The following is a 27,868-nucleotide window of genomic DNA, read 5'->3' as shown; positions in this document are numbered from 1 at the left end:
GTTAATCATTAATTGGCTGGCGTCCCAGCCGAGCGCCTCGGGCTGGAAAACCGAGAGACGAAGCTCTTACAAATCCTTTTCGGGAATTCATTGCCTAAGTTGGAAATATATATGCAAACGGAAAGAGCTAATGGGCGCATCTTGCAGACACAACCATTAGAAATCATACTGACATAAAAGGCCAAGGTCAGGGCAAAGGCCTGCAGATCCCCGTGACATGTTTGCAGGGGCTGGGTCAAATGAGGCGTTTCATTTATTAAAAGGTATATGCTCCTTGGCTAAGTGAGGATGCTGGGTTACGAACATATTGATGCCACAATGGGGTCAGGTCAGGGCCATTCCATAGGTCAGCATGATAATTTGGTGCATTCATGTGGCACATGATTCAAAATATTTTCACATCCATTTTGCTCGCGTTATGCAGCCTAAACGTCAGCCACAATTATTTCTGGTCAGTACATGCTCAAGATGTAGGTAAGATGTCAAGATGAGATCATACGAGGTCAGCATGACACACGGTGGGCTAGTCATGTCATGCATGTTTCCGGATTGCCTATCCCACAGGAATCCAATACAATCACCTTTCACCTTGCATCGGGTCATGTTAGTTCCTAAAGAGATCAAAACCCGCTGTTTATCAGAACCTACGCTGACTTTTGAAAGGCATTCAATAGCCATGGGCAGGCTAGGGAGACTGATTTTCAACCTGCTGTATAAATAGCTGCCACTCTGTTCATGCCTTGTTTGGAATGCAGATTTAATGATTTGCCAAGGGGAAGAAGTTCCAGAAGAATAAAGGAAAGCGAACTATTTCGTAGCAACTAGACATTGCCCAGTGCACAGATCACCTTCATTTATGCATGAATAACACGCTCTAACGCATGATGCCCTCAATACCAACAGCAGCCACACAATGCCCTTATTCTAAACATCAACGACAATGGAGAATAAGTAAAGGGCATGGTCACAGCACCCCATTTGTACACAGCATGCACAGTTTTTACTATTGGTGGCTTGTGGCACAGATGCTTGTCCAATATCCACGCACAGCAACATAATCTTCTGACAGCCCTTCCCACTGTTAGGATCGCGGACGCCCCTCTTTCTATGCCTCCCTCTTAGGCACCTGTCTCTGACAATTTCATTGCAGGTCCCTGACACATCTAGGCAAAAAGGTTGAGTACTAGAGTCATCATCAGCTTTCATGGGAAGAACCAGCCTTTGTGATACCTTTGATATAATTGGACTCATGCCACAAATTATTAAGCCTGGACTTCAAAGCATGTAATGGAACGGCTGCAAAAATTTCATAGCTGATCACTTTCGTGGAAATTATTTCTCCTTCTGCACATAACGCTGCTGATTTGCATTCGCACACTTAAGGAAGATGATGTGATGATGAAAAATTGATGTGACATGGGATTCAGTCCCCAACAACCGTGATATGTAAACAGATAGGATTGCAACTCAGCTCTATCCATAAATATTCACGGCATTATAAGGTTTGCCAGCTGTAATTAATGTCGGGCTAATATTGCATGCCTCCAAATGCTTTTAACAAAAATAAAAAACAGAGGCTGGTTATGTGAGTAGTGCCAGGATTAATTGAAGAGATGCATCAGCTATACAATATAATAACAGCAATATGGTACATTTTGTACCACCTGGTTCATACATGTCTTTGCAAATGCAGCCATAGAAACACCCCACCCACACACACGCATGCACGCACGCACGCACGCACGCACGCACGCACACACACACACACACACACACACACACACACACCCACGTACGCACACCCACGTACGCACACCCACACACACACACACCCACACACACACCCACACTCACACCCGCACCCACACCCACACAAGCATAGCACAAGACAGCGGGCAAGACACTCACAACTCGCTGGAACTACCGGCCCAATGCCACCTCACATTAGAATCATGAAAATAGAAAAACCTGCGCCTTTAACGTTATCAACAGGTTTACATACGACTACCGTACACACAAGCAGCATCGTGCATAACACACTTCTTTAACTTTCGTGCGTAATACAGAAAAGCATTGAACACATCACAATTAAATCCAACAAGCACTGCCTCAATCCCCCAAAAAACATCAATAAAGTGAACTGAGCAAAAGTAAACAACATGCAGCGACGTGAGTCAAGGTTGGTGAAATTATTTTGTCTCTTCCGCGCCACGCATCTGGCACTTGACAAAAAAGAACCTATGAACTATGGCGATACACAGGGATGAGAGGGGGCTGAGTTTGGCCTAGTTTGTTCTCAAAGTCTGGGAGCTGCCCCCCAACTCAATAGCGAAAACTCCACTCCCGGTCAAGGACCACCTACTCATCCAGAAATGGGGGCGTTGACATATGCACAGATCACTATATGATGCGGCGAATGATCACAACACTGACAACTGTTTGCTCCTGTAGAAACAGAGGCGCACACCAGTTAATGACCCAGCCGGCGGGGCAGGAGTTTGCCAGAGTCGATGGTTTCCAATTGTTTGTTTGTTCAGGCTGATGGTGCGATTGTGTCAGACTAAACCCACCGTTGGCCTTATGCTCCAACCAGCACCAAGCAGTACCAGTGCTCTACTCGGTGACCAGGCCCTTGATGAATACATGACTTGGTGCACGGGACCCGAGAGCGCGGTCGGTGGTGACCCTGTCAGCGGCCCGTTCGGGGGTCCGCTTTTCCGTTTTCTCAGGACCTAGTGACCCGTTCTTTAGTCCGTTCTACCGTGGACCAGAGACCCGGCGGCCCGTTCAGCGTGGTCCGTTCTCATGTGGATAAGGGACCCGGTGGTCCATCCATTGGTCTATTCTGTCTAGATCCCAGGTGCCAGTGGTCCGCCCGGTGGTCCATTCCCCCGTGGTCCAGAGACTCGGCGGCCCGTCCGGTGGCCTATTCTGCCGAGGTCTCTGGACGCAGTCTCCCGTCCGGTGGTTCGTTCGGTGGCCTATTCTATCGCGGTCCCAGGGCGCAGTCTCCCGTCTCGTGGTCCGTTTTCCCGTGGTCCTGGCACCCGGTGGTGCGCGGTCCCGCCCGGCGGAACAGGTGTCCGTGGCTTCGGACGCGCTCCTCCGGGCTCAATAGGCGTCCCCGTCGTAAACGGTGCTCATCAGCGCGCCATCAATTTGGCCGTGACGTCACGGTGATTTGAGGGGCCGGCCGGGCGGGCCGCCGGCGGACCGACCGCGTATCTGTGCGGCCATCTGCGAACGGCACTGATCGGCGGCGTGTTTTACCGACTCCCAGACTGGAAACGGTCCGGACTGGTGCGAGAGAGCCAGGGAAGAGAGAAAAGTGAGGGAGAGGAGAAAGAGAGTGAGAGAGAGAGAGAGGGAGAGGAGAGAGGGAGGGAGTGATTGAGCGAGAGGGAGAGGAGAGAGGGTGTGAGTGAGCGAGAGGAGAGAGGGAGTGAGTGAGCGGGAGGGAGAGGAGAGAGGGAGTGAGTGAGCGAGAGGAAGAGAAGAGAGGGAGTAAGTGAGTGAGAAGGAGAGGAGAAAGGGAGTGGGTGAGCGAGAGGGAGAGGAGAGGGAATGAGTGAGCGAGAGGGAAAAAGGAGAGAGAGTAAGTCAGCGAGAGGGAGAAGGGAGAGAGAGTAAGTGAGCGAGAGGGAGAGGAGAGGGAATGAGTGAGCGAGAGGGTGAGGGGAGAGGGAGTCAGCGACCGAGAGGGAGAGGGGAGAGGGAATGAGTGAACGAAAGGGAGAGGGGAGAGGGAGCGAGTGAGCGAGAGGGTGAGGGGAGAGGGAGTCAGCGACCGAGAGGGAGAGGGGAGAGGGAATGAGCGAACGAAAGGGAGGGGGGAGAGAGAGCGAGTGAGCGAGAGGGTGAGGGGAGAGGGAATGAGTGAACGAAAGGGGGAGGGGAGAGAGAGCGAGTGAGCGAGAGGTGGCCACGTCCTGGGCCCTCCTGGCCGGAGTAGGAATGCACCGGGAGCGGCTCAGCGGGCCAACGGTCAGGCAGACCACGCCTTCACACGGCCGTGGCACGAGATGGGGGCACATTAAACCGCCGCCGCCCGGCAGGTCGCCTCATCGTACCCACAGCAGAGGTGAAAGCCTCGTCACACTCCACGCTCAATGAAAACGCTGTGGCTTGTGCAGATTTGAGGTGGGAACAGGCTGACCAGGGGGTAAGAGCTGGGAGTAGGTCGAGACAGCGACATCATAAGGCAACACGGCACGCGGCGTGCGTCAATGTAAGTTCATGGTCTATTGAAACGAATATTGGAGATATCTCACGCGAGATCATGAGGTAGATATGAAATTCACACCAATCTCGGTTCATGGCTAAGGGAGACACCACATAAGCCATGAAGTCAGGTTGAGCCAACGAAGTTTCTTACTTCATAGCAAACGTCTCACCCCGTGGCAAGGCACTGATCCTGCGTGCGTCCTGCCATCCGTCCGACACGTGCAAGCTGTCCAGATCGAAAAAAAACGCATGAGGGCATGACTTCCCAACAAAATGCGCAGACAGGCTGGTTAGGATTATTCATCTGCACTATGAGGTTCTTATGGGAGTGGGTTGGGGCAGAACAAATGTAAACACTCCGACGGAAGGTATTTGCCGGGGTTTAACCAAGCATGAGTTGAAACGATGAATTTACCGCACACGTTTTAATTGCAGGTTTGGTAAGCACCCAAGAAGAATGGGAAGAGAAGGCTATTATTAGCACACTTCGCTGTCCCCATTACGCCTTCCAAATCACATAAACAAGCCTTCCACTCGACGCCGGTCTCCTCCCTATGGGACCCAAAATTACAATTACAAATACCTGGACGAGATTCGCTACAAACACGCAGGCAGGCGAAGCGCGTGCCAGGTAAGGAGAACCCATTTGAGCGGCGGTCCGGTGGGGCCGCCGGCCAGCGCACACAAACACGGAATGCTAATTAAGAATCGGACGTGGCGCATGGGAGAGCGGGGGAGCGAGATGGTTGGAATTTTTATGTGTCACTTTACAAGTCGCGCGGTGTTTTATGGACGCTCAGGTGACCACTCCGACGGCGGTGGGCCGCGAGACAGCCTGTGAACCGCGCACCGACGAATTAATTACGCAAAATGAGCGGATATCTCAGCAGAACGCATTCCTGCCTCACTGGACGCCGCCAGCTGCCGGTCCGAAGATGGAGGCCGCCGTCCGGGGCGGTGGAGCGCCGAGCGGCCGCGGTGCCCGGCGAGCGCAGTGATGAGTCCGATTGTGGGCGTCAGCGGCGGCGGGCGCCGGACAATGCCGGCCGCGCGGCCCTCCTTTCAGCGGCGGCCGCGCGGCCCGGGAAAACTAGATCCGTCGGTGGCAGGTAACAGGAGGCGCGGCCGGGCGGCGGGCCGGCCGGCCGTGCGCTGCCCCGTCGCACCGCCTGCTGTCCGGCGCCCGTGCTGGCCCGACATCCAGGCAAATGGCTGCTGAGAAGGCGCGAGGCGTTGGAGTGCTTGACGTGTGTGCCGGGGAAAAGGTGAAGCTTTCACACTATTTGGCATGCGATCAATTTTTGCAAGAGCTTTAAGCTGCAAGGTGCAAGAGGCAGTCGGTAATATGGTACAGTTCATCATGAGGTTGACAACATTTCAACGGGTTGATAAGAAAATCCGACCGTTGCAATTAAAAATGCTTTGATAGGCAGCGTTAGCCCTTGTGATTGGGGTTAAAGACGCGGCATGTTGAAGTGTTGGGTGGTCTTACAGGCAGGCTGATAACTCCAGACCAATAGCTAAACGATAGCATAAATGACCTGGGATAAGACCGTGAAACTAAAAAACAGTCATAGAATACCACAAGGGAGAAGCCAAGAAGGTCCGGTGTGGGCACTTGTGCCCATGTCAAACGTCTTATGGTGAACATTGAGTTTGTTCTGCCTACCAGCAGCTTTCGTGATGGCGTGATTGGTGGACGTCGCGATGGAGGTTGGACAGTCCCACCGTCGCGATGGAGGTTGGACGGTCCCATCATCAACCTACATCGCGAGTGCTGGCTGCTAACAGCGCATTGGCTACAGCCCCGTTGGCCGCCATGCTTCCGCCATCAGCGTTCCGAAGACAATTACGGGTAGTGCTCGCAAGTGGTCGTAAATGTTCGTGTGCAAGGCATAAATTGATCGCAACGTTAAATACTCCATGGCAATTACTATGATGAACCGCAGTTCACGGACTGAAAGATCCACAAACCTATAAGGTGTGAATCTAGCCAGCAGCCACCACCAAATATACGACCATATTGCAAAAGGCGTGTGTGCCTAAGCAATGCATAGGTTCAAAACGTAAGTGTCACTAAAACTGGCGGTCCAGAGCTCCACTGACATTTGTTGCAGTTCGGTCCAAACGCTGACATCCCTACTAACCCAGGAGAGATTTGAGAATAGCGACATACATTTATTATAAAATCTACTGTACACAGCATGTTCAGAGGCAATGTTCTTTGAACTGTTTACAATGTACAGTGAAGCCTGCGTCGTTGTCGTAACTCGTTTATAACGCATGAGATCAGACAATGCTAGATGAGAATGTACATCACGATACGGACCCACGCTTGAACTAGCTGATCGGTCCACGGTCACAACACACACATAAAATATATCCAGCTTTTCGTAGCCAGAACGCGTGGCCGACGCAGCGCGCACAGGGTTTACACGGGGAGCACGGGTTTACACGAGGCGCACGGGTTTACACGGGCAGAGGTGCCTCGTCCGTACATACATTGCACGGGGTTTGATAACAAGTCAGTCGGGGCGTCAGTTATATCAAAATTCAACACGAACAAGCAAACTGTTAAGGAGATAAAAACAAAGCGCGGATACTGGCGCGCAGACGCGTAGCGTCACGCACGCAGAGATGGCACGACAGCGTGACGAGCGAGAGCCGTCGCCGACGGTGCGGTCAGTGCAGCCCAGCGAACAAACGGTGCAAGCGACAGCGTGCTCGGCGCATCTCGGAGCGCAAACGAACCCAGTGACGTCACTGACATCCTCATGACGTCACAAGGGCAACAGCCAGCTCGCGCCCGGTCCGCCGCGTCGCGCGCGAGTATTCCGCGGTGTCAAGCACGGCCCTGAGACTGCGGATAGCTCTCGAACAAAACAACGGCGCGTTTGTACAGGGACGGCGCGCGGCGCGGTCAGTACGCGCTCGTGGTGGGCAGCAGGTGCGCCTGCGGATGGCCGCCGATCGGCGAGTGCTCGTTGCTGGGCGGCGTCGGCATGCCGGTGGCGTTCTGCGAGATGTACCACTCGTTGAGGTTGGTCTGCTGCAGACTCGAGGTCAGCGAGGTCACGGCCGCCGGCGGCGAGGTCAGCGACGTGGGCGAGCGCAGCGTGGACGCGTTGGTGGCCGAGGACGAGTCCGAGTCGTAGCCGCTGACGTCCTTGCCGTGCACCTTCATGTGCTTGCGAAGCGAGCTGGGGTGCGTGTAGCTCTTGTCGCAGCCGCGCACCTTGCAGTTGTACGGCTTGTCGGACGTGTGCACATGCGAGTGCTTCTTGCGGTCGGAGCTGTTGGCGAAGCGTCGGTCGCAGCCCTCGTACTCGCATCGGAACGGCTTCTCGCCTGCGACAACACAGAAGGCGGGGTCAGCTGTGGCGGTGGCGGCAGCGACGGCTCGTATCGATGGCGCCGGCTGTCGGCGGTGACGCGCCCCACCTGACCGGCGCCGCTCCAGACAACAGCTGAGTGACGGAAGAGGCGGCGGCGCGCGCGCGGCCAGCACGAAAAATAAACACCATGTGCGACCCGAGCACTCGCTGGACCGGCGCCGACCGGCCGCCGCTCAATGGCATCTTGTTCGAATACTCAGTACTGTGACCAGTCTATCAAATTCTATTCAGCCGTTGCTGGCCATTCAGCCGGCTGAAAGCGCCTTGATTCGGTGGCCCATTGTCCGGGGAGGAGCACACGCGAGTTTCGTTTCGTTTTGGAGGTTCGGCCCGCCCACCCGACAAAGAGGAGACCCTTTGTGCCCGGCGCGCGGGACCCTCGACAGGGTCATGTTTTCCGGGCCGCTTTCATGGGTCTACCTGTTTTCAAACGCGGCCGGAGCGTCGTCACCGATCTGGTGCGGCGTTAAAAATAGCCGGCCGGCCGTCCAGCCGCGACGGACCCGTGGACCTCTCGACGTGCCGACACCACCAGCACAGCGGGAGTGTCCAGTCAAGAGGGTAGCGCCACCGGCTGGACCGTGCCGTGTCCATAGCAGTGCTGAGGCTTTGGAGTGATTTAGACGGGATGTATGTAACTGACGCAAAGGCGGAGCAAAGTACGAATGCTACTGCGGCAGCACAAAAACCAAAATACCCATGCCAGTAGGGTTACAAGCCAATAAGCCCGTAGTCGACAGACTCTCAGTCTGCATGGGCGTAGGCACCCTCGTGCACCATCAGCTTTACGATCATGACCCTGCTGCCTGGGAGGCCGTAAATCTTTTCCCGAACCCCCGATAAGGCGACTCCAAGCAGACATATATCATTCCTCTCATCTCTCACACGACGACCGAGAGCCTCGCCCCACAACTCATATCATCACGAATAATCCGCCATCGCAGGCGCTGAAAACCCTCGCCCGTCTCGCGCCTCTGGCTGGGATGAGGATCATCCGCCTGCGTCTCGCAGTCCAATCCCCTCCCTCAGCGCCGGTGGAGACGAGGAATCCCGCCCCCGATCCGTGCGCTCCAGCGCAGAGGACAAACACAATAATAAGATGTCACCGGGCAAGCGGGCGCGCAGCTAAGCCCGGCCGCCATCGCGTCATGATTACAACACTCCACCCGGGTCACACTGAAATTCCGACAAAGCGCTGAATGGGGGAAATGAACAATCGGTATTAGGTGCGCGCGGCCGGCGCTCAAAGCGCGGTGGAGGTGTGCGGCTCGCCGCGGCCGGCTAAGGCGATTTACGCCGGCCGCCCTGCCGCAGCGAGGACGAGTTATCATAGCGCGGCGGCGGCGGCGGCGGCGGCGGCGGCGCGGCGCGGTAAACACGCCCGTTTATCGCCAGCGCGGTGGAGCACACGGTTGCCGAGGCGGCGGCCGGGGGCGCGTCTCTGACCCGACGCTGGAGCGGCTGGGGTCATCCGCGGCGCGAACACACCTGCGGGGATGACGGGAGACCCAGAGCATCTCACAGCAAAATGTTTGCGGCCGAATCCATCAAAGTGAGAAATTAGGCGATGGAGCCTGTACTATTTCCATCTGGGCGTCCGTCCCCATAGACCGGGCCGTGCCGGCGGGGGGGGGGGGGGGGGGGGCGTCACGGAGCACGGAGCACCGATCGATCAGAAGGCTTCAGAGCGCTGAAAGAGCCGCGGTCTTTCCAACAGCTGTGGTGGAATGTACGGCGGACGAAGAGCGGCGGCGGATATAGGACAGGGCAGCCTACCGTCGGACCTCATCCTCACAGCATCGGCTGCCCACGCTGGCGCCACTGCCGTCGGTGCCGCGGCGCTATGCTCAGCTGTCGCACGCTGCCGACGGCGACGGCGGCGGCCATTGAGGCGGCGTAAGTCCCACCTAAGCCGGCCGTATTGATTGCGCCGGCCGTGTCAGATATTGTGGGCTTTGCCGGCGTCGCCGGCGGCAGTGGCGGCGGCGGTGCAGCGCGACTCCACGGCCGCCGCCACAGGCCCCAGCCGGCCCCGCCGACTCACCACTGCCGGCAGCCGATTCGAAACAGCCGACGCTGCGGACTGCCGCCCCCCGGGCGCTCATGGGCTGTCCTGACGCGGGCTCCGGTTTTGAGACGTCGCGACCGTCGTAAACTTGAATTAGGTGACCGGGCCTTTAGCCGGCGGCCGCCGCTCGCCGCTGACATAAAGCCATCGAGAGGGTTTAGTGTCGGGTGATGCGGGCAGCGTCTCGCGAGCCTGTCCGGTCGGCCGGTCGATGGGCGATCTCGCGCCGCCCCGGCGCGGTACCGTACCGCCGCCGCCGCCAGATTTATTCGGAATGCCGGACCGACCGCCGTCTGACCGCCGGCCGCGATGAAGAGGTACGATTGAGCCAGATATTATGGATTTACGCCCGTCGTTAAAGTCCGGACCGGACAACATGGGGAGCGTGCAGCGTGGAAGGCAACGCCCTCGCCGGCGCGTCGCCGTGGCAACGGCGCGGCCACGACGATTGCGCACGGACGCTGAACGGTCCGCCCACGCGGCGACGCTGTACATACGCTCCGTACCGGCGCGACGGCCGCACGAGCCAGCCGCGCGAGCGGCCGTCCGCCGTCGGCTGACGCGCGTCGACATTTTTGTGTGACAACAGAGAGGACGGAGATGTATTCTCATGGGCGCGATAGTGCCATAAGGGGCATATTCTGCTGTCATTGGGCGTCCCACCGCGCTCCGTCCGGGCGGCGCGGGGCAGCGGCGGCCGGTCGGCCCGCTCTGGGCGGCGGGAGCGTGCCCGCTCTGGGCGGCCGGTCGGCCCGCCCTGGGCGGCGGGAGCGTGCCCGCTCTGCCCGCCCGCGCTGTCCGCCCGCCCCGCCCCGCCCCGCCCCGCCGCTCACCCGTGCAGCGTGTGAAGAGTTAAATGATACTGGCCGCGCGCCGATCGGAATGGCCCGCCGGCGGCCGGAGCGCGGCCCTGGCCGGCCCATAAGTCACAGCAAATACCGGCCGTCAGCCGGGAATGCCCCGCTATGTCTCGGTCAGGGGAGAGGGCCGGCCGAGGGTGGGCCCGCGCGCCATTAAACCTGTTATCAAAACGTTACCGGGACGACTGGCGCGCGCGCGCCACGTTCATTAATTAACGCCCGTATTTATGGCGGGTAAGGATTTGTTTGCGGTCGGAAGTGGCGTGACGGCGGCACGTCTGGACGGGCGCGGCTGTCCGGCCGCTGTCTGCAGCGAGGCGCGTCCGCCGGCCGCACTCATTGGAATGCATGGGCCCGAGCGGCGCGCGTGATTTATACACGCGGCGCTCTCGGGCTGCGGGCGCGGCGGTCCCGGCCGCCGGCGGCCGCCGCCGGCCGGGCCCGGTCATGACCGAGGTGGGCAGGGATTTGGCCTGCCACGACCCGGCGTCAGGGTGTAAGGCCGCCGCTCCTGGTGCCAGTCCGGAGAAGCGTGCCCCGCTGCCAGGCCACGACCCGGCGTCAGGGTGTAAGGCCGCCGCTCCTGGTGCCAGTCCGGAGAAGCGTGCCCCGCTGCCAGGCCACGACCCGCCAGCAGATGTCAGCTCCGCGAGACAAAGGCATCGGAGAAACGGACAGTGTCGCTCAGCTCGTGACTGAGGTGGAACAGACTGAACCCCGCCCCCAGGGCGAGTCAGCCTCAGCGGCGGCGGCGAGCCGGCCCACCCTGCCGAACCTGGGACGCCACTACAGGGGCCACTCCAGCTTCGATCAGCTGGATGGGGGATGGGGGGGGGGGGAGGGGAGGGGATCTGCAGCCCCGGACGTTGGCGATTCTAGTCGGGAGCCGGGAGCCGGGCGGTCGGAGACGGGAGGCCATCTGCGATGAATGACAGCCAATAAAACGGCCCCGGCGACCGACCGCCGCGGCCTGTGCTCAATATACCTTGGGTGACGACCATCGCCACAGCCAGGCCCTTGCAATAAAACTATATTATGCTTTCGTTCATAAACGCGCTGGACCAAGGCCAGCTGAAGGGTTATTTTACGACCCGAATTACATTAGCCTTGCCGAGTTCGACGATTTACAGAGCCAACAGTGTCATTTCTCTTGGCGGCGGGCCCAGCCGAAATCCCAGTTTTGTCTAAATGGCTTAAACAGAAGCCGTAAGATGGCCGGCTAGCCGCTAATCCCATTACTGGTGGCGTGTTGTGGCTGCCGACATGCAACCGGCGCATTAGACCGCCGCGCCGCCCCATGTTATCCCAGGAGCAGCAGGAAGCCGGCGGGCCGGGGCTTCCGCGCCGAGTTAGACGGCTGGCACCTGGGGCCGACCCCGGGCGCCTGCCCCCGCCGGCGCAGTCTCCGCCGCGTTTGCCGCAACCGCGGTCTGCAGGCGACGATAGCATCGCGGCAATCACGCCAAACACGGCGCGATCGCGCGCCGGCACGCCGCGCCGTGTAGAACATCACGATCCGCGCGCCACGCACCCCGCAGATGTATGGGCTTAATTTATTCATAGTATGTGGGAGGCGGCCGGACGCGCCCGCGCCGCCCGCGCGCCCTGCTCGCAGCGGCTGCGCCGGCCCCGCCGCCGCGCGGTATTTTCGTCGCGGACGCGGGTTTGTGATGCAACAGCCGAATGGCATTGATGCTGGCGCGCATTGACGCGTTGAAGTTACCTGACGTGCGGCACAGCCTATGCGAATGCCCTGAGGCGGAGTGCGGCACCGGAGACTGCAGCGCCCGCCGCGCGCGGGACTGCCGCGCTCTGGGATGAGGCCTGCTCTCCGCGTCCGCGGCCGCTTCCACTCGCGCTGTCCCACGGCTAACAAAGGCGACGAGTGGTGGGACTGCCGCCGCCTCGGCCGCGGCTGACAGCATCGAGTCTGCGTGAACTCACACACACACACACGCCCGAGGCTCGCCCAAACGCAGCGCCGTGCCAAGAACAATGCCCTGAGACGAGCGGTTGTTCGCAAGAACCCTTTACCGAGGAGACAGAGGATTACATTGATGCCCGTGTTTATTTGGCTACGGTGTGAGTTTGGGTTAGTTGTCAAAACACGGTTGGGTGCCCTCGCCCGGGGCCGGCTGTGTTGATGCTGCCGGTGTCGCTATTCCGGCGCGCCGGGCACGCTGAGTGACGCGGGAAGGTCGCGGCTGACACACGAGATTACGCCGTCGTCGCAGTCGGAGGCCGGGTGTGCGGCGGACCAGCGGCGGCCGACGAAAACCGGTCGGAATCCGGCCGCAAACCTGCCGACGTTGGCAGGACCGGGCGGCCGACTGAGGAGCCAGACCGCGCGGGATTGAGCGGTGGGCCGACCCAACCAGACCGGCCGACCCACACGAACAAATCGCACTAACTGACTTCGTCGCGACGCGTCGTTTTTCAGGCGGCTCTATACGACCGATGATGCGCCTGCCCTAGCCAATCTCCTATGAACTTGCCGTCGTTCATCCGAGACGAGAAAAATTCAAAACGCTTCCAATTATTCCCCGGTCGATGATCAATGGTAAATTAAACATCATTGTCGAAACAAGGCAACAAAAACGCATCATTTATCACCGGGCGCTGGATCGATCATTTGATCATTGACATGCCACGGCCAGGCGGCTGCGAGGGAGACGCTCTAAATAGCGCGAGCGGCGGGCGAGCGAGCGCCGGGCCACTCGCTGAAGCGGGGCCGGCGAGGGCTCCGCTCCAGCGGCCACCAGCAGGCGCCGTCGGCCTGGGGCTAGCCGCCGCGCCAACGCGGCCCCTACGCAGAGCACCATCCAACAGAGCCCAGAGCCAGACCGGGATGACGTGCATGACAATAAGTTTCATGCGCAATCTTCGTGCCAAGCAGATGAGCAAACACGCCTCAGTCAAAATAAAAAATACTTCTGTGAAGATCCTGAGACGTTCTGAGCTTCCACGGCGTAACGTCAAATGCATCAAATGCATCAAATCATGATCAGCCGTCAGCTTGCCGTCGCCGCGCCCCAGCCGTCAGCTTGCCGTCGTCGCGCCCCAGCCGTCAGCTTGTCGTCGCCGCGCCCCAGCCGTCAGTGGCGCGGCGGCAGCGGCGTCCACCGCGCGTGCCGCCGCCCGCTGTAGCGGCGGTGGCTGCGCCGACCACCGCGCCTGCCGCCGAGCCGGCGGCGCGCGCGGCTCCAGCACCGCGGCGGCAGCGGCTCGCTCAGCCGGCACTGAGCGCAGCCGACGGGCGCCAGCGGCGCGGCAGCGCTACACATGTACCGACAGGTGATCGGTAACGGCGCCGGCTCCTGTCTGCCGGCCGGCTGCCATATCCGGCGGCGGCGCGCTGCCAGATCCGGCGGTGCCATGATGGCCGGCCGGCTCGGGTGTCGGCCACCGGAGCCGGAGCCGGAGCCCAAGCCGGGACAATGGCCGGAGTCGGCGAGCGGGTGGAGCGGGATTGATGAGAGATGGGAGATGAGACTCCCTCCCGGAGATTAGGGAACGGGTGGGAGCAGAGGTGGATGGGGAGGGAGTGGATGGAGCAAAAATGGGTGGGGAGGGAGCAGGTGGGAGCGGTAATGAGCGGGGGGGGGGGGGGGTGCGGGTGGGAGCACATATGTGTTGGGAGGGAGCGGGTGGGGGCGGAGATAGGTGGGGAGGAAGCAGGTGAGAGGGGAGGTGAACAGCAAGGGAGGGAGCGTATAGAGGCGGAGATGGACGATGGGGAAGTAAACGTATGGGAGCTGTGGATGAGAAAGAGGGATCCAGTGGGAGCGGAGACGGGTGCGAAGGGAACGGTTAAGGGCGGTGCTTGGAAGCGAGGGAGCAGGTGGGAGCGGAGATGGGTGTGAAGTGGGTTGGGTGGGAGCGGAGATGGTGGGGAGGAGGCAGGTAGGAGCGGAGGTGGACAGCGAGGGAGGGAACGGATGGGGCGGAAATGAACGGCAGAGGAAACGTGTGGGAGCTGGGGCTGAGAAATGGCTGAGAAAAGGGAGCGAGCGGGAGCGGAGACAAGTGGGAAGAGAGTGGTTGAGAGCCGTGATGGGAGGGGAGGGAGCAGGTGGGAGCGCAGACAGGTGGGAAGAGAGCTGGTGAAAGTGGTGATGGACGGGGAGGTAGAAAACGGTTGATAACGCAGAATGGCTTAAAAATAAGGGGCGGAAAAGGGCTGGGAGGGAAGGAGTGACAGGAAACTGAGATGAAGGAGGAGGGAAAATAGATTTGGGGACAGAATGAGATTTTGATGAGTGGGGAGGAAGAGAGTCAAAAAAACATGGAGATGAGATGGGAGGGACAGAACCGAGGTAGGCGCAAAGGGGAGGTAGATGAGGGGGAGAGTGCAGGTCAGTTGGCACACTGGGTGTCGGCCACCGGCAGACACCCAGTGTGCCATCAACTGGCCAGTTAGAGACTGGTCCCAAAAGTTTGATATCACCTAGCCCAAAACGAGAATTTTTTTCCGGATTTTGAGCACTTGAATTTGTGTTTTCGGTGTTCAACTATGAAAATTCTTTTTGGTACAAAATTATCATATCATGCTATTTTTATTATCTTTTACTGCATTTGATTACAATTTACTACATCTAGCATGTTTCATATTATGCGTATTGTGTACTGAAAATCATTTGGTACAAAATTAACATTATACTAATAGTTAAGTGCTTAGGTATCTTCGACCTAGTATACCAATAGTTAAGGAAATTATTCTGTATTTACCTGGCCCAGCATTCTCTCTTCCCTGGTATGCGTTGAGGGGCCAGAAAATGCTTGGGGAAAGGGTTAAGTCAACATTTGGTGGGGGGGGGGGGAGCTGAGTCCCGAAGGTATATAAAGCGACGTCCCTGGTTGAAGTGAAGCAGAGTAAAAAAAAACCTGGGACGGAATGGGCCCAGGGGGAAACTGGGACGGAATGGGCCCAGGTTAAAATTGTGCGGACAAACTTCAGACGGCAGCCAATGATCGTAAACACGAACGGTCAAATACCACGATTCGATTCCAGGGGACCAAATCTACGGGTACGGATTGCTTAACTACAGGACGGTCTTAGCAGTACAACGGGCGCAGAGAACGGTTACCCTTGGGTCGTGGGGTAGACTTGTTCCTCTTCATTATCCGCTTCTAGCCAACTTTGGACGTTGTATTTGGGTCGTTTAGCTCAAACTTACAAAGTGTTCCGTCTTAGCAAAGTACCATGCTTGCCTACCACACAATAGATTATTGCCATTTCACCACAGACAGCTCTAAGTTCACGAAGACGTTGACTGCCTTCTGCCATTTTGAATTGTAATTACGTCTCCCTTAAAGCCAATATATTTAAGCAAACATATATAATCGGGGCTTGTGTCGACACTGCCAGTCGGTGGTGGACAAACGTGGCTTAATCTGACGTATAAATAACTGCGCTTCCGCTCTGAGTTCGCCCTGCGGGTTCTAATCCTAATACGATTATTAAAGTAATTCACCGCTTGTGATTCATCACAATTATCCATGCCGGCCCATCAATTCTCTTGTCTTTATGCAGAAACGTTAATTTTCCGAACGAGTGGATCTCGACGTTCTCCAATGGCCGGCCTATTTCGCAGAATTGCAGTCTCACGAAATTTCGGCCATCATTTCTGGCCCGTCCTATAAAGCGAATTTATTGTTATGACATCACTTTATGAAACATTTGGAGCGACTTCACTGCAGAGCACACCGGCAGCGAGGCCTTGCCGCGTGAATTATTCCGAAATGAAACGCGAGTGCTGTTCGAATGTGTACAGCTCAGCGGCGGACCACGAACCTTCGCCGAGAATGCGACCACAAGGCTCCACGGGGGAGGAGGGGGGGGGGGGGGGGGGGGCGCTGGGGCCCGCTGGCCGCCGTCAGCGGATCGTCAGCTTCGTTTGGGCACCGCCACAGCTTGGCACAGTGGACGGATGACGGAAGAAAGGGAGGCAGGCAGCGGCGCCGTAGCCCACACCCATGTCTGGCGAGGTCCTACGTCAGCCCTATGGTTTTTCATGGTAAAAACTGCTTACAAACGGCGCTTGTCTGCCCTCTCCGCGCCTCGGAGGGCTTGCCATCACAGCAACAGAAAACAAATATCCGTCGAAGGGGCCACACCCTCAGTGGGTTCAGGCAGCCCCGACACAGCTCTGAGACAAGCCGCGGCGGGCGTTGACAGAAATCGCAGCCAAAGTTCGCTTCTTCGTAGAGATGGGCTGCTCTCATGAGTGCCGTGTCGGGGACACGGCGCCGGTTGTCCGGGACGCCGGCCGAGCTGTCGTCGGAGCTAGCTAATGACCGTCTGCTCCCTCGGTTTGTGTACCCCGGTTATGCTAGTTTCGCTCCGTGCCTTGAATAAATAATCTCCCGATGATGTATTGCGATACACACTGGTCCGGGACGTTATTAATTGTTACGCCGGCGTAAATATTTGTCTATTCAATCGACCCAGAAGTCGGCAGCGGCCGTTGCGTTTTCAAAATACCTGCCGGCGGCCGGCGGGCGGCGAGCCGGCGGCTGACCGTGGCTGCCGCGGCCGGGCAGGTCTGTCCCCATCCCGGCGACGCCAGCTGACCCGCTCTGGGGTAAACAGGGTCAGCGGCGAGATTGACGTGCGTAATAGAGGTCGGCGCGGCGGCCGCGGCCGCCACAGCGCGTGGGAACGTGCGTCGGCGCGCTGCCGCGCTTTTTGCCCGCCCGCCCGGCAGGAAATTATGAACGCTGCATATCACAGATCCGATGCACCGGCCAGATAGAATGAGAAACACAGGGGCAGAGGCGGGAGGAGAGAGAGGGTGGCACAAATGCGGTGGGCTGAAGGTGGAGGGGGGGGGACGTCCAGCCGGCAGAAGCAAAGCAAGTAAAGATCACGGTAGGCTCAGCAAAGCATTGCAGGTCGCTGTAAAATAACGACAATAAGCGATGCTGAAGTACTGAGAAAAAGTACATCACTGATGGTACAGCAATAATTTTGAACTGTCCGATAATATACCCAAACGTATTTCACCCCAAAAATGGTTGCTTGTCAGAAGTCGACTGCCTTCATAATCTGTCTTTGGGTGTCCAAACACCATTTTCCAAAAGTAGCACCACTCCCAGTACCATGCATAATAATGCAGTATTTTACTGTCACGTTTTCATGTTCATGATTCGTCCATGTATTCGGGTATACCGAGCGGCGCCCTCAGGACTAGCCAGGGAAATCCCACTTTACCACAGATAAGAGGCAATAGCGTCGCTGAAATAAAACCCAAGTCGGGAAAGAAATGCATGCCGAGAAATTTGGTTAGATGGCTACTTTTGGAAAATGCGTCAACGAAATACGTACACTATCACCTAAGTAAGGGCGCTACCAAGTTTGACAGAAACTACACGCCACCGCGATGTTGCGAAAATGAGGCTATTGTGCCTGCTATAATGCAAAATATCATCATGATCTACTGCACCGTCACAACAATAGAGCCACAGGCAGCGTCGTCCTCATGTGCCGGCCAAATTTAGCATTTTAGGTACTAATCGTACAGCATCAGCAAACACGAATTAAAATTCACTCAGTTCTTTTGTGAATAGAGGTGATGCATCACTTATGAAAGCCCAACTCCCCCGCCATCCGCTTCGCCAAAACAACGAAATGCGATATCGTCGTCAGCCGCCGGCGCTAAACCGAAAACACATGAATCCCACCGCTGTCCCTCCGCTCCGACGAAGTCAGGTGACCTGGCCGGCCCTTGTTCTCCTCGCGCGGTGGCTGCCAGATCCCAGCAGGGCCGGGTCGCGCACGAACCATTGCCGGTCCGCGATCCAATCACGGGGTCAACCTTATCGCCTGGCATCGGCTCATCTGGCAACCCTCGTGTCGGTCTCCCCCAACACGGGCTTACACCCGATACAATCTCGCAGCGCGAGTACGCGCCCAATAAATCCGGCCGACATCAATCATTCCGTTTAATCAAACCGTTACGGGGACAGCGTCACCGAGCGGGCCGGACCGGGCCGGGCCGGGCGCCGCCGCTGCCGCCGCCACCGCCACCGCCGCCGCCGCTGCCGCTGCCGCCGCCGCTCCCCCAGCTCCCAGCGTCGGCTGCGGGCGCTGGCGGCCACCTCTGCCTCTCACAAACATGGCCAAGCGTCACCTACGAGTGAAAGAACACCTGTTCTTTCAGTCCGCCTTTTCAGACCGCAAAGCGTTCAGTCCGTGACTCCAGTCAGGTCTGGATCCAGTCATTGGAATCCCGGCAACCCATCATTTTAATTTGTCCCCAACCGCGCGTTTCTATTTCGGAAAAGTACATAGATTCAGGTTGCCAAAGCTCAAGGTTCAAGACATATCTTATATATTGGCATGCAAAAACGAAATGCATTTAGCACAAGTTTTGTTGTGGTAAATACTTTGGAGAACACCTAAAATCATCTGAAAAGTGAGCCACACCTGACCCGTTTCATATGTCTGAAAACCAAACTACCCTAATCAATAGTTTTCAACTTATGTCTACGATTCCTGTGACGAGCGAAAGCTGCGGTCAGTGCCGCATTGGCGTAGGCCCGACGCGCGTGATGGAAAGCTTCGGCAGTAACTCTGCATCATATTTTGCATCTTGCGCTGCGGATGGAAAAGGCCAGCCTTTGTGACGCCGAAGAGCGGCTGCGTGGTAGAAAGTGAGCCTGTGTGAAGCGTCATGTCATGCTTCACCAATGATAAGCTTTCCAAAAGTAGCCCGGGAGCCTCCGTCTTGATCGTCGCAAGGCATTTTTCACCAGAAGTCCAAATGTTCCACGTTTTTAATATTCCATTCGTGGTGGCAAGAGGAATGTAATTATTTTTTTCTGCGAGAATTTCTTTAAAAAAGAAATAAAAAAGAAATACAACTACGTGTAAATGCAGTTTATTACAGACCTCATTGCATTAGGCGATAGACCAAAAATGTGCCTTTGAATGCGTCACAAGCAAAGCCGAGAATCTGTCAGCCAAGTCATCTGAAAAAAACTGTGGTTATGGCATACAAAGGTGGTCACGTTTCGTGAAACAAACCTATCTTGAGAAGCGCAGCCAGGGCAACGGGGACCAGTTTGGATCTTGGGACTTTGGAAACGGGCGCGGCTGAGGCTCACTCTTAGGTAAGTTCAATCAGTTGATCGAATCATACGGCTCCAAAATCAAGTAGCTTGGTCGGGTCCAATCCTTGGTTCAGGTTCGGGTTTAGGTTAACTCTGGAATTGACTCTGAGAGGTACAGTAACGTATTCATACTTACTGATCCTGTTAAATTAGCATGCGCGTGCCATCAAGCAAGTTTTTTAACTCACCACTTCGATACTTTATCGTCCAGCATGTCTTGGACAAAGTAATCAACACAAAATGATATTTCGTTGTCCTCTGACTAATGAAGTGCAATAAGTTTTAATTCTGTTTGCTTTCTCCATGCTCACCTTAGTCTGCCAGAACCACTGGTTGACCTGTAATTCTTTGATCACAGCTGCTAGTTCTAAGAATCAAAAGCGTGCCGCATTTATTTTGAATGGATTTGCATGAGTTCCTCATGAAAACCGTGTGTGGCGACAACCGAAACATTTTTCTAAACCGCGAAATGCTGACATGTTTAAATCCCACCCCAGCTAAACAACTCGCGAGCAGAGGTCAAGGTGGGTTGAATGTCCACCATCGGTGAACATGCCAGAAATAGTACCTCTCGTCCCGAGCGGTGCCGCGACGGCCCGCGAGGCCCGCCAGGGCCGCTCGCCGGGCCCGGGCGCCCGGGCTCGCGCTGGCATGGCCCAGCGCCGTTTTGTTATGCATATGACACCGGGAGTAGAGCCTGAAACGTGATCGCGGTGCCAAACGGCGCCAGATCGGAGCGGACCCCGCCGGGCCGCCGACCCGGGCCAGTCCCCATGCGCAGACACGCACACGCGTCACGTGACGCGCCGGCGGTGTCGCGCGGCTCCTGATGCGTGGCCGCGTCGCGTGCGGCCTGCCGCTGCGGGGACGGTCAGGCCGTGACGTGACGTGACGGGGCTGCGGTGTCGACCCGCTGCCGGCGGGGGTCTGGCAGGTTCGCACGTGGAACTACAGTTCACGTGGCAATGCTTTCAAGAAAAGGTGTTACAATGAACAGTTTGGCGCAACGTGCTGGCAATTCTTGTCAATGTCACCTCCACTAACCCGAACAACACAGACTGTGTGTCCATTTGCTAGCCATGTGTCGAGGCCTACAACTACGGGCAACTCATTGCTCTGAGATATGTCCAAACGCCTGTGAAAATCTCGAGACTGTGATAGATTTAACGGCAGCGGTGAAAACCCGCGGCGCAGATGCAGTCGTTTTCTGTCAAAAAAACTGATAACCCCATTTTCCCCATCCAATTGACTATTCGATCCGTGCTGAGCAATATGCGTGGAGCAGATGCTGGCAGGCATCGCACGTCCAAAGTGTCTCTGCATTCGTTACTAAGCACTCAAGCGCGCCAAATTAGCACAAGCGCAACGCATTATAGAACGCCCAAAACAAACGCATAACGGAGACCCAGCGCTCAATCTCATCAGGCACATCCGCACACGAGCGTCGGAATCCAATTGCCTCTAACCCAATAGCGCCAGTCGGCGATCAGTGCCAGTCCTCGGGGAGGGCGGCTGGGCCGGCGCGGGGGCGGGTGATAATCCCTCTCCCGCCGGAAGCGAGGGGTCAAGTGGGGGCGGCGCGGCGGCGCGTGGGAGACGGATGAGGGGTCAGCCCACGCCGGTGTCGTCTGTCGCGTCGGCCCGACGACGGCCGGCCCGCCGTCGCTCAGACGCTGAACAAACACCGCTGATCGTCCAGTGCCTGCGGTGCGAGGTAGGCGCCAGTCTCGAGCCGAGACGGGCGCGTGTCTGCCTCCGTCGCGAGCCGGAGCCAGGCCGCGTGTGTATCCCTCCGTTGCTAGCATCAGCCAGGCCGCGTGCGTCTCCTTCCGCCGCCAGGCATCAGCCAAGCCATGCGCGTCTCCCTCCGCCGCTAGCCGAAGCCAGGCCTGACCACCTCCCTCCACTGCTAGCATCAGCCAGGCCGCGTGCGTCTCCTTCCGCCGCCAGGCATCAATCAGGCCTGGTGCGTCCTCCCTTCGCCACTAGCCGGTACCAGGCCTGGCCGTCTCCTTACGCTGCTAACATCAGCCAAGCCAGGCGCGTCTCCCTCCGCCGCTAGCCAGAGCCAGGCCTGGCGCGTCTCCCTCCTCCAGAACGTGCCTCATCTCGCCGAGAATGCACCGCCATCGCCGGTTTTTGCGCCGTGGCAATCTGGGCGCATGAGTTAAGTGGCAGAGGGCCGGCCGTTTCTCAGGCGCGCTCTGCCCGTTGCGTGCCGGGCTCCAATGCGGTCGGATATGATGCATGGAGTGGCGGCCAGGCCGGCAATTAACAGTGTGCATTTACAGTAAAACATGGCACGGTAGCGGCGGAGGCGGGTCCACTCAGCCAGCGCTGAGTTGTGGCCGGGGGAAGGGGAAGGGGAGGATGGCCGGCCCGGTCGCCGCCACCGCCGGACACGCTCACAGCTCTGAGGTGCAGGTGGGAGGCGCCAGGCAGAAGGAGACGGCGCTCAGGGGAACCGGCTCGTCAGCAGAACAGCAGGGGAGAGGCTGTGGCCTGAACGGCGCCAGATTCGCCTTTACGCCTTCTTGATTCTCGTCTAAGTGCGACTCTGCTTCGAAATGCGCAGTCAATTTTGCGAGGTCACCTCTAGCAACGTTCACGTGCATGTTGAAGCACCTTAAGATGTATGTGTACCTTCAAGATACTGGGGTTTTGTGTGGTCCTGGGACGGGTCGGCCCATCGACAGGCCGACGAGCACCGGCTGCCTTCCACAGTTCAGCTCATACCCGTGATGTTCAGCGGTTAAACATTCGAAGAGCCGCGCGACCATTCCAGACTACAGTACACCTGATGTCATAGGACATAGGCAGCACCTGAGCCGAGCAGGAGAGCTGAGAGGTGTGCTCCGTAGGCAGATCTTTAAAAAGTCATTGGAGTGAGGCGAACGACGATTTTCTCGCAAACATACTAGCTTTTGCGGTTTTGTAAGAGAGTAACTGATTATTTTCATCAGGCACGGGGGAGGGGGGGGGGGGGGGATCAGAACTGGGAATTAGGGCGGGAAGAACGTACGTCAGATCCCTCCAGAGAGATACAAAGCTCACCGCACACGTAATGATATATACTCATAAAAAGCAAGCAGAGAATAATGAAAAACGGTGATGTTTTGATCGGTTATAACAATGTAGCCAGGTTGCGCTCGTTGACAACCGTCAGGCTAGGCATTACCGCGTGCAGTGGCGAAGTGCCGCTTGTCGTTGGCACAAATTTGATAAAAAGCCGCATGGCATTAAGCCAACGCAAAATGTTCAAGATCAAACAAACATATGGCTACAAAAATATTGCAACTATGGAGAAACGCTGGCGTCTCGAGCGCAAGCACACAGCAAAGCGTAGTTGCTGGCAAACGAGACAGACATTTCGTGGAGGCAAATGCGCTGGCACCAACCAGGGGAAGACGCAGATAACAGCAGCTACATTTCTCGGCCATATGCTGAGGCAAGCAAATGGCCGACGACATGGCCCGATTGAGGCCCGTCTGTCCTCTGTTCTCGTATGTCACGGACAGGGGGTTTGGGCGCCGCCGACAGCGGCAGGCGACACTGGGGACGGGGTGTCTGGAGGGACCCCCCAGGTCGGCGGGCGCCACCTCACCCCGGCGTCTGGCCCGCCCCCCGAAAGCCGCGCCGAGTTTTAAACCTCCATGATTTATTGGGGGACGGCAACGGTGACCAGCCACGGGACAGCGGCGGCCGCGGCGCGGCTCGCGTCATTACGAGGACACAGGGGAGGTAGCAGCGGCGCGCGGCAAGTTTGTCGCAAGCGCATTCCGGTCGGAGCGCGCCGACTTTTTTGTCGGCCGAATTAACATGAGAAATATTTCAGGGAAAGCCGGGAATATCGCACAGAGACTACCGGCCGAGTTACGGGCTGGGAAGATGGATAGCGGGCCGGCCGGGCCCGGGAACAAGGACAATCTTTTTGTTTCGCGTCCCGTTCGTCCCCGAGAGAAATGACCGGCAGAAAGGAGCCGGCGCCATTTGGTCATCTGGGAACGATCTACGGGCCAGGCCGGAGCCCAAGTGGATGTCCAGTCAAAGGACACGGTCCCACAGGTAAAATATCCGCCGCGATAACAAATGACACACTTGACCGTCGCGATAATGACATGATCGCCCCAGGAACGGCCCGGTCCGGCCCAGACCTGACCGTACGCCCGGATAAATCGCCAGCCGACGGTTGACACAGTTTTTGCTATCGTGGAATGTGAAACATTTTAAACAATGACGTGCGCGGCCGAATATTTTGTATGCAAATCCACGCGCTTGTCGCATTGTTGGCATTTCTCCGGGTGAGGCGTGACGGGCCGCGTGCGCGACGACAGAGCGAGATCGGCGCGCGCGTGACGCGAATGCCTTCCGCCTCAGCACCTCGGTGCGCGGCCCGTACCCCTGTTAGGCCGTGTGGTGTGATCGGCGGCGGATGGCGGCGGGTGGCGGCCGACAGATACCATCGGGTCGGGGTTTACGGCGCCTGGCGGCCGGCGGCGGCCGGCGGCGCGCCACCTCCGACCGCGCCCGACCGCCGCGCGCGCGCCAACAACGCGTCATGACGGCGACTGGCGGCAGGGTGGACACGCGAACAAATGCGGATTTGTGTCCGGCGAGGTCTGTGAGGGGAGGGAAAGTCCACATACGCCGTGGAAATGCTGGCGATTTCCGTGGCGGTCTTCCCCTATTGCGACAGTCGGCCGAGCCTGGTGATGCTACGAAAGCGTAAAACTTATGGCAAATAGGGCAACAATTATTAAAATGTGCCAGCCATCCAACCCCAAAGTGGAGAACAACACCAAACAAACATTCAGTTCGCGATCAAGCACTCCCAGAGCAGCCGTTGTGGCAGCGCGCAGCGCCAGTACTGACCTGTGTGCGTTCGTTTGTGGATCTTGAGGTTCTCGGAGCGGGCGAACACCTTGCCACAGCCGGGGAACGGGCACGGGAACGGCTTCTCGCCCGTGTGCACGCGGATGTGGTTCACCAGCTTGTACTTGGCCTTGAAGCCGCGTCCGTTGCGTGCACAGCTCTGCCAGCAGCAGGCGTGGTTCGTGCACTCGGGACCGCCCACGTGGTCCACTGTCAGGTGGTTCACAATCTCGTGCAGGCTGTGAAACGTTTTGTTGCACACTTTCTTGGGCGACGGCTGGTCGGGGTCGATCCACTTGCAGGTCATCTCCTGCTTGAGCGGCTGACGCAAGTATCGGTAGCAGCCGTGCGGCGCGCCCATGGCGCCCATGTTCCAGTTCATCTGGTGGTGGAACTGGTTGCCCGACAGCTGCTGAAACTGTTCGGCGCCGTACATGGAGCCCAGTCGCATCTGGCTGTTCATGTGCGCGTGCTGCTGGTCGTGCAGGCCGGGCAGCACCATGGACGGCTCGTGGTGGCCGAGCCCGGAAGAGGCGAACACGCTGTGGTGCTGCTGCGGCAGGTCGTGGCCGCCCAGCGCGCCCAGCGAGCCGGCCATGTGGTCGCGGCGCAGGAAGAAGTCGCGCGCTGCGTACGAGCCCATGTGGCCGTGCATGCCGTGGTGACTCACCGGCACGCCCATGCCGTAGCCGTTCTGGTACTGGTTCTGCATGCTGGCCTCGGCGGCGCTCATGCTCGGCCCGAACATGAGGCCGACCGGGCCGTGGCCGGCCTCCATGAACGGGTTCACCACCGGCTTCGTGTCGACGTGCATCCTGGCGGCGGCGAGCGGCGCGCGCCACAGGTCGGCCGTCGCGGGAGGGCACGCCGTCTCGGCACGGGCGCGAGGCGGGACGGCGGACACGTCACCACGCGGAGCGAACGCCACAGGACCCAGCAAGACACTGCCCCTCTCCGATACCATAATACCCACTCTTCAGACGGACGTGCGCGCCGCAGGAGGTGCCCTCTGCAACAGAAACGCCGCGTGCGATTCGTTCTCAGTCAGCTGGAGGCCGGGCCCCGCTGCGCCGGCCGCCGCCGCCTCCGCCGATTGGCCCGCGCACAATGGAGCGGCCGCGCCCGCCAATGGGCGCGCGCGCCGGGGGCGGGGCGTGAGCGGCCTCCGGCTGCGCGCCCAGTGGGACGCTATTGGTGCGCTCAGCAGCGCGGTATGTCCGCCTGGGAGGTGGGCCCGCGTCGCCGCTGGGCGCCGCCGGACACCGCCGTGCGCCTGCCTAAACTGATGCGACACATGGGAGCCCAATTACCGCCTTTGGTGCGATGATCGGTCCCCACGGCGCCACTCTAACTAGCCGATGGCTTAATTACCCCGGTCGGCGTCGGGCGCGCGCCAGATCGGCGCGTGCTGACGCGGAGGCGGCCTCGGCGCTGCAGGATGCAGCGGAGGGGGTCGACGGGCGCGCGGCGAGGCGACACGGGGTCACAGTGGGGCAGCGCCGACCGCTTCATCGAGGTGACGGGCGCGGCAGGGATGCGACGCCGCAAGCGAACGTGATTTACGCGAGGGCGCGATCGGAGCCACCTGGATGCGAGAAACGTGGAAACGGGTGTTCCTGAAGGGCTCTCCTCAGTTAGGCGTGTCTAGAAATGCTGCACAGAAAACTGCACGGAGAAGGTTTGTGAAAGAATTCCACGTTTGACGTAACAGAATGACCACAGTAAGCAGCAGGAATGCAATCAAATAAAACGCGATATTTGTGGGTACTGCTTGACCGCTTGTGATGAGGCTGATGAAAGTGCAATTACGCTGGTTTTAACTTTTGGCCCACAGAGACAGCATGCAGTTCACGAATCGTCCTAAACAGAACGTTTTCACGGGTATGCAAAGAAGCATTCGCACAGTAAGGCGTGCGAGTTACGAACAGTTGTGACGAGACGGCATTGTTGACGGACGTCAACCGACAGCAGGCGTCCCAACCGCAGCGAATGGTACATTGGCTTGGAGCTGGACCACCTTCACTGAGGCTATTGCGTCATTTGACCACGGGAGTACGAATGGACTAAGTGAAACGCTGGGCGTCTCTCTTTCCTCCATTACGGAATGCTAAGCATCAAAATACGTCAACGATGATCGTTACTAAGCCTGACATCAACACGCAATACCAAGCTCGCCTTACAAAACACCGCTCCGAGAAGCGGCACCAACCGCAACGCCCCGTCTCCTGCGCGTTACAGAGGCGCTTTCGAAACCCAAACCACGCACGTATAGCTACTGGCTGACAAATCGAGTCGTTCGGTGCTAATATAATCGGCCAATGGAGCCAGCGGAATAATTTCCTTTAATGCCTCCGATTAAAGCCCCGACGCTCCATCAAGCGGCCTGTTCTGCGTCACTCGCCGTGCGCCAGAACCGCCGCAACATAAATCAGAGCTGACGGAACCGGGCCGGTCCGGACCCATCCATCACCACACTGCGCCGATCTCGTCTCCGCTGCGCCGCCTAGCGCGCCGATTGGTGCTCGGGCTCCGGGCCGGCGGCGCATCAGCGGCGGAAAACGCTGCGGACGCCAACGGACCAGCCCAGAACCGGCACATTCTAAAAACGGTTGCGGGACGCAATCACGGAGAACGGTAAACGCGAAAGACCATCGGTCATGGCGACTGAATTTTGCAGTAAATATGTATTTTAAAAAATGCAGAAAGTGTGGCTTCCTTTGAGCTCGTTTGCCCTGCCTCGTAACCAAATACAAATAGTTTTGTTCTGCGTGCTTAACGCGAACTCACAAAGGCCATGTGATGCGTCCTTTGTTGGAAAAAATACGAGACGTAGTCGGTAGACGCGGGAAAAAAAGCTGTCATGACAACAATATCAGTGCAAACCCCGGGGGCTTGCATTTTATGAGTAATGCCGATCATTGCTCGCTCTATCGGAACATTTGGCCCCTTTGAACCTCCCCAAGTGCCCTCTACAAGTGTACAGTGCCGTATCTGATAAATACCACGTGACCAGGCCGTATCTGACCAACACCACGTAAGTCGGACGTCGCCAGCGTCCTGCGCTTGACACATGCCATCCCACGCCTCTGCGCAGGGGTCAGTAGATGGCGCTACTGGCGGGCGCCCCGCTCCGGCCGGCGGCGCGCGCTCAACGGCGCGCGGTCGGCACGGGCCGACCGCTGAGCAGCCGACTGCAGGTGGGCCTGGGATCGCACCGATCGACCTCTGGTGCACGCTTGTCTGTTCAACACTGTTCGCCAGGGTCTGCGGCGGACTGCTAGCTGACGTCGCCCAGGAATGTAGTCTACATCACCTACACAGGTGATGTAGACTAC

At 58.0% G+C, this 27,868-nt stretch overlaps 1 protein-coding gene across 1 annotated transcript; it reads right to left on the bottom strand.

The window, feature by feature from the left end:
• Positions 1-6,386: 6,386 nt before the first annotated feature.
• Positions 6,387-25,526, bottom strand: LOC119110697 (zinc finger protein ZIC 4). The gene is made up of 2 exons (XM_037234599.1): positions 24,534-25,526; positions 6,387-7,572 (listed from the first exon to the last, which is right to left on the bottom strand). The coding sequence occupies exons 1-2, from the start codon at positions 25,495-25,497 to the stop codon at positions 7,145-7,147; spliced, it is 1,392 nt and encodes a 463-aa protein (XP_037090494.1). The 5' UTR covers positions 25,498-25,526; the 3' UTR covers positions 6,387-7,144.
• Positions 25,527-27,868: the final 2,342 nt, after the last annotated feature.

Source organism: Pollicipes pollicipes, unplaced genomic scaffold (assembly GCF_011947565.3).
Source record: "Pollicipes pollicipes isolate AB1234 unplaced genomic scaffold, Ppol_2.1 Scaffold_7231;HRSCAF=8579_pilon_pilon_pilon, whole genome shotgun sequence".
Classification (NCBI taxonomy): domain Eukaryota; kingdom Metazoa; phylum Arthropoda; class Thecostraca; order Pollicipedomorpha; family Pollicipedidae; genus Pollicipes; species Pollicipes pollicipes.
Note: the sequence above shows the minus strand (reverse complement) of the source record. Positions and strands in the feature narration are given on the sequence as shown.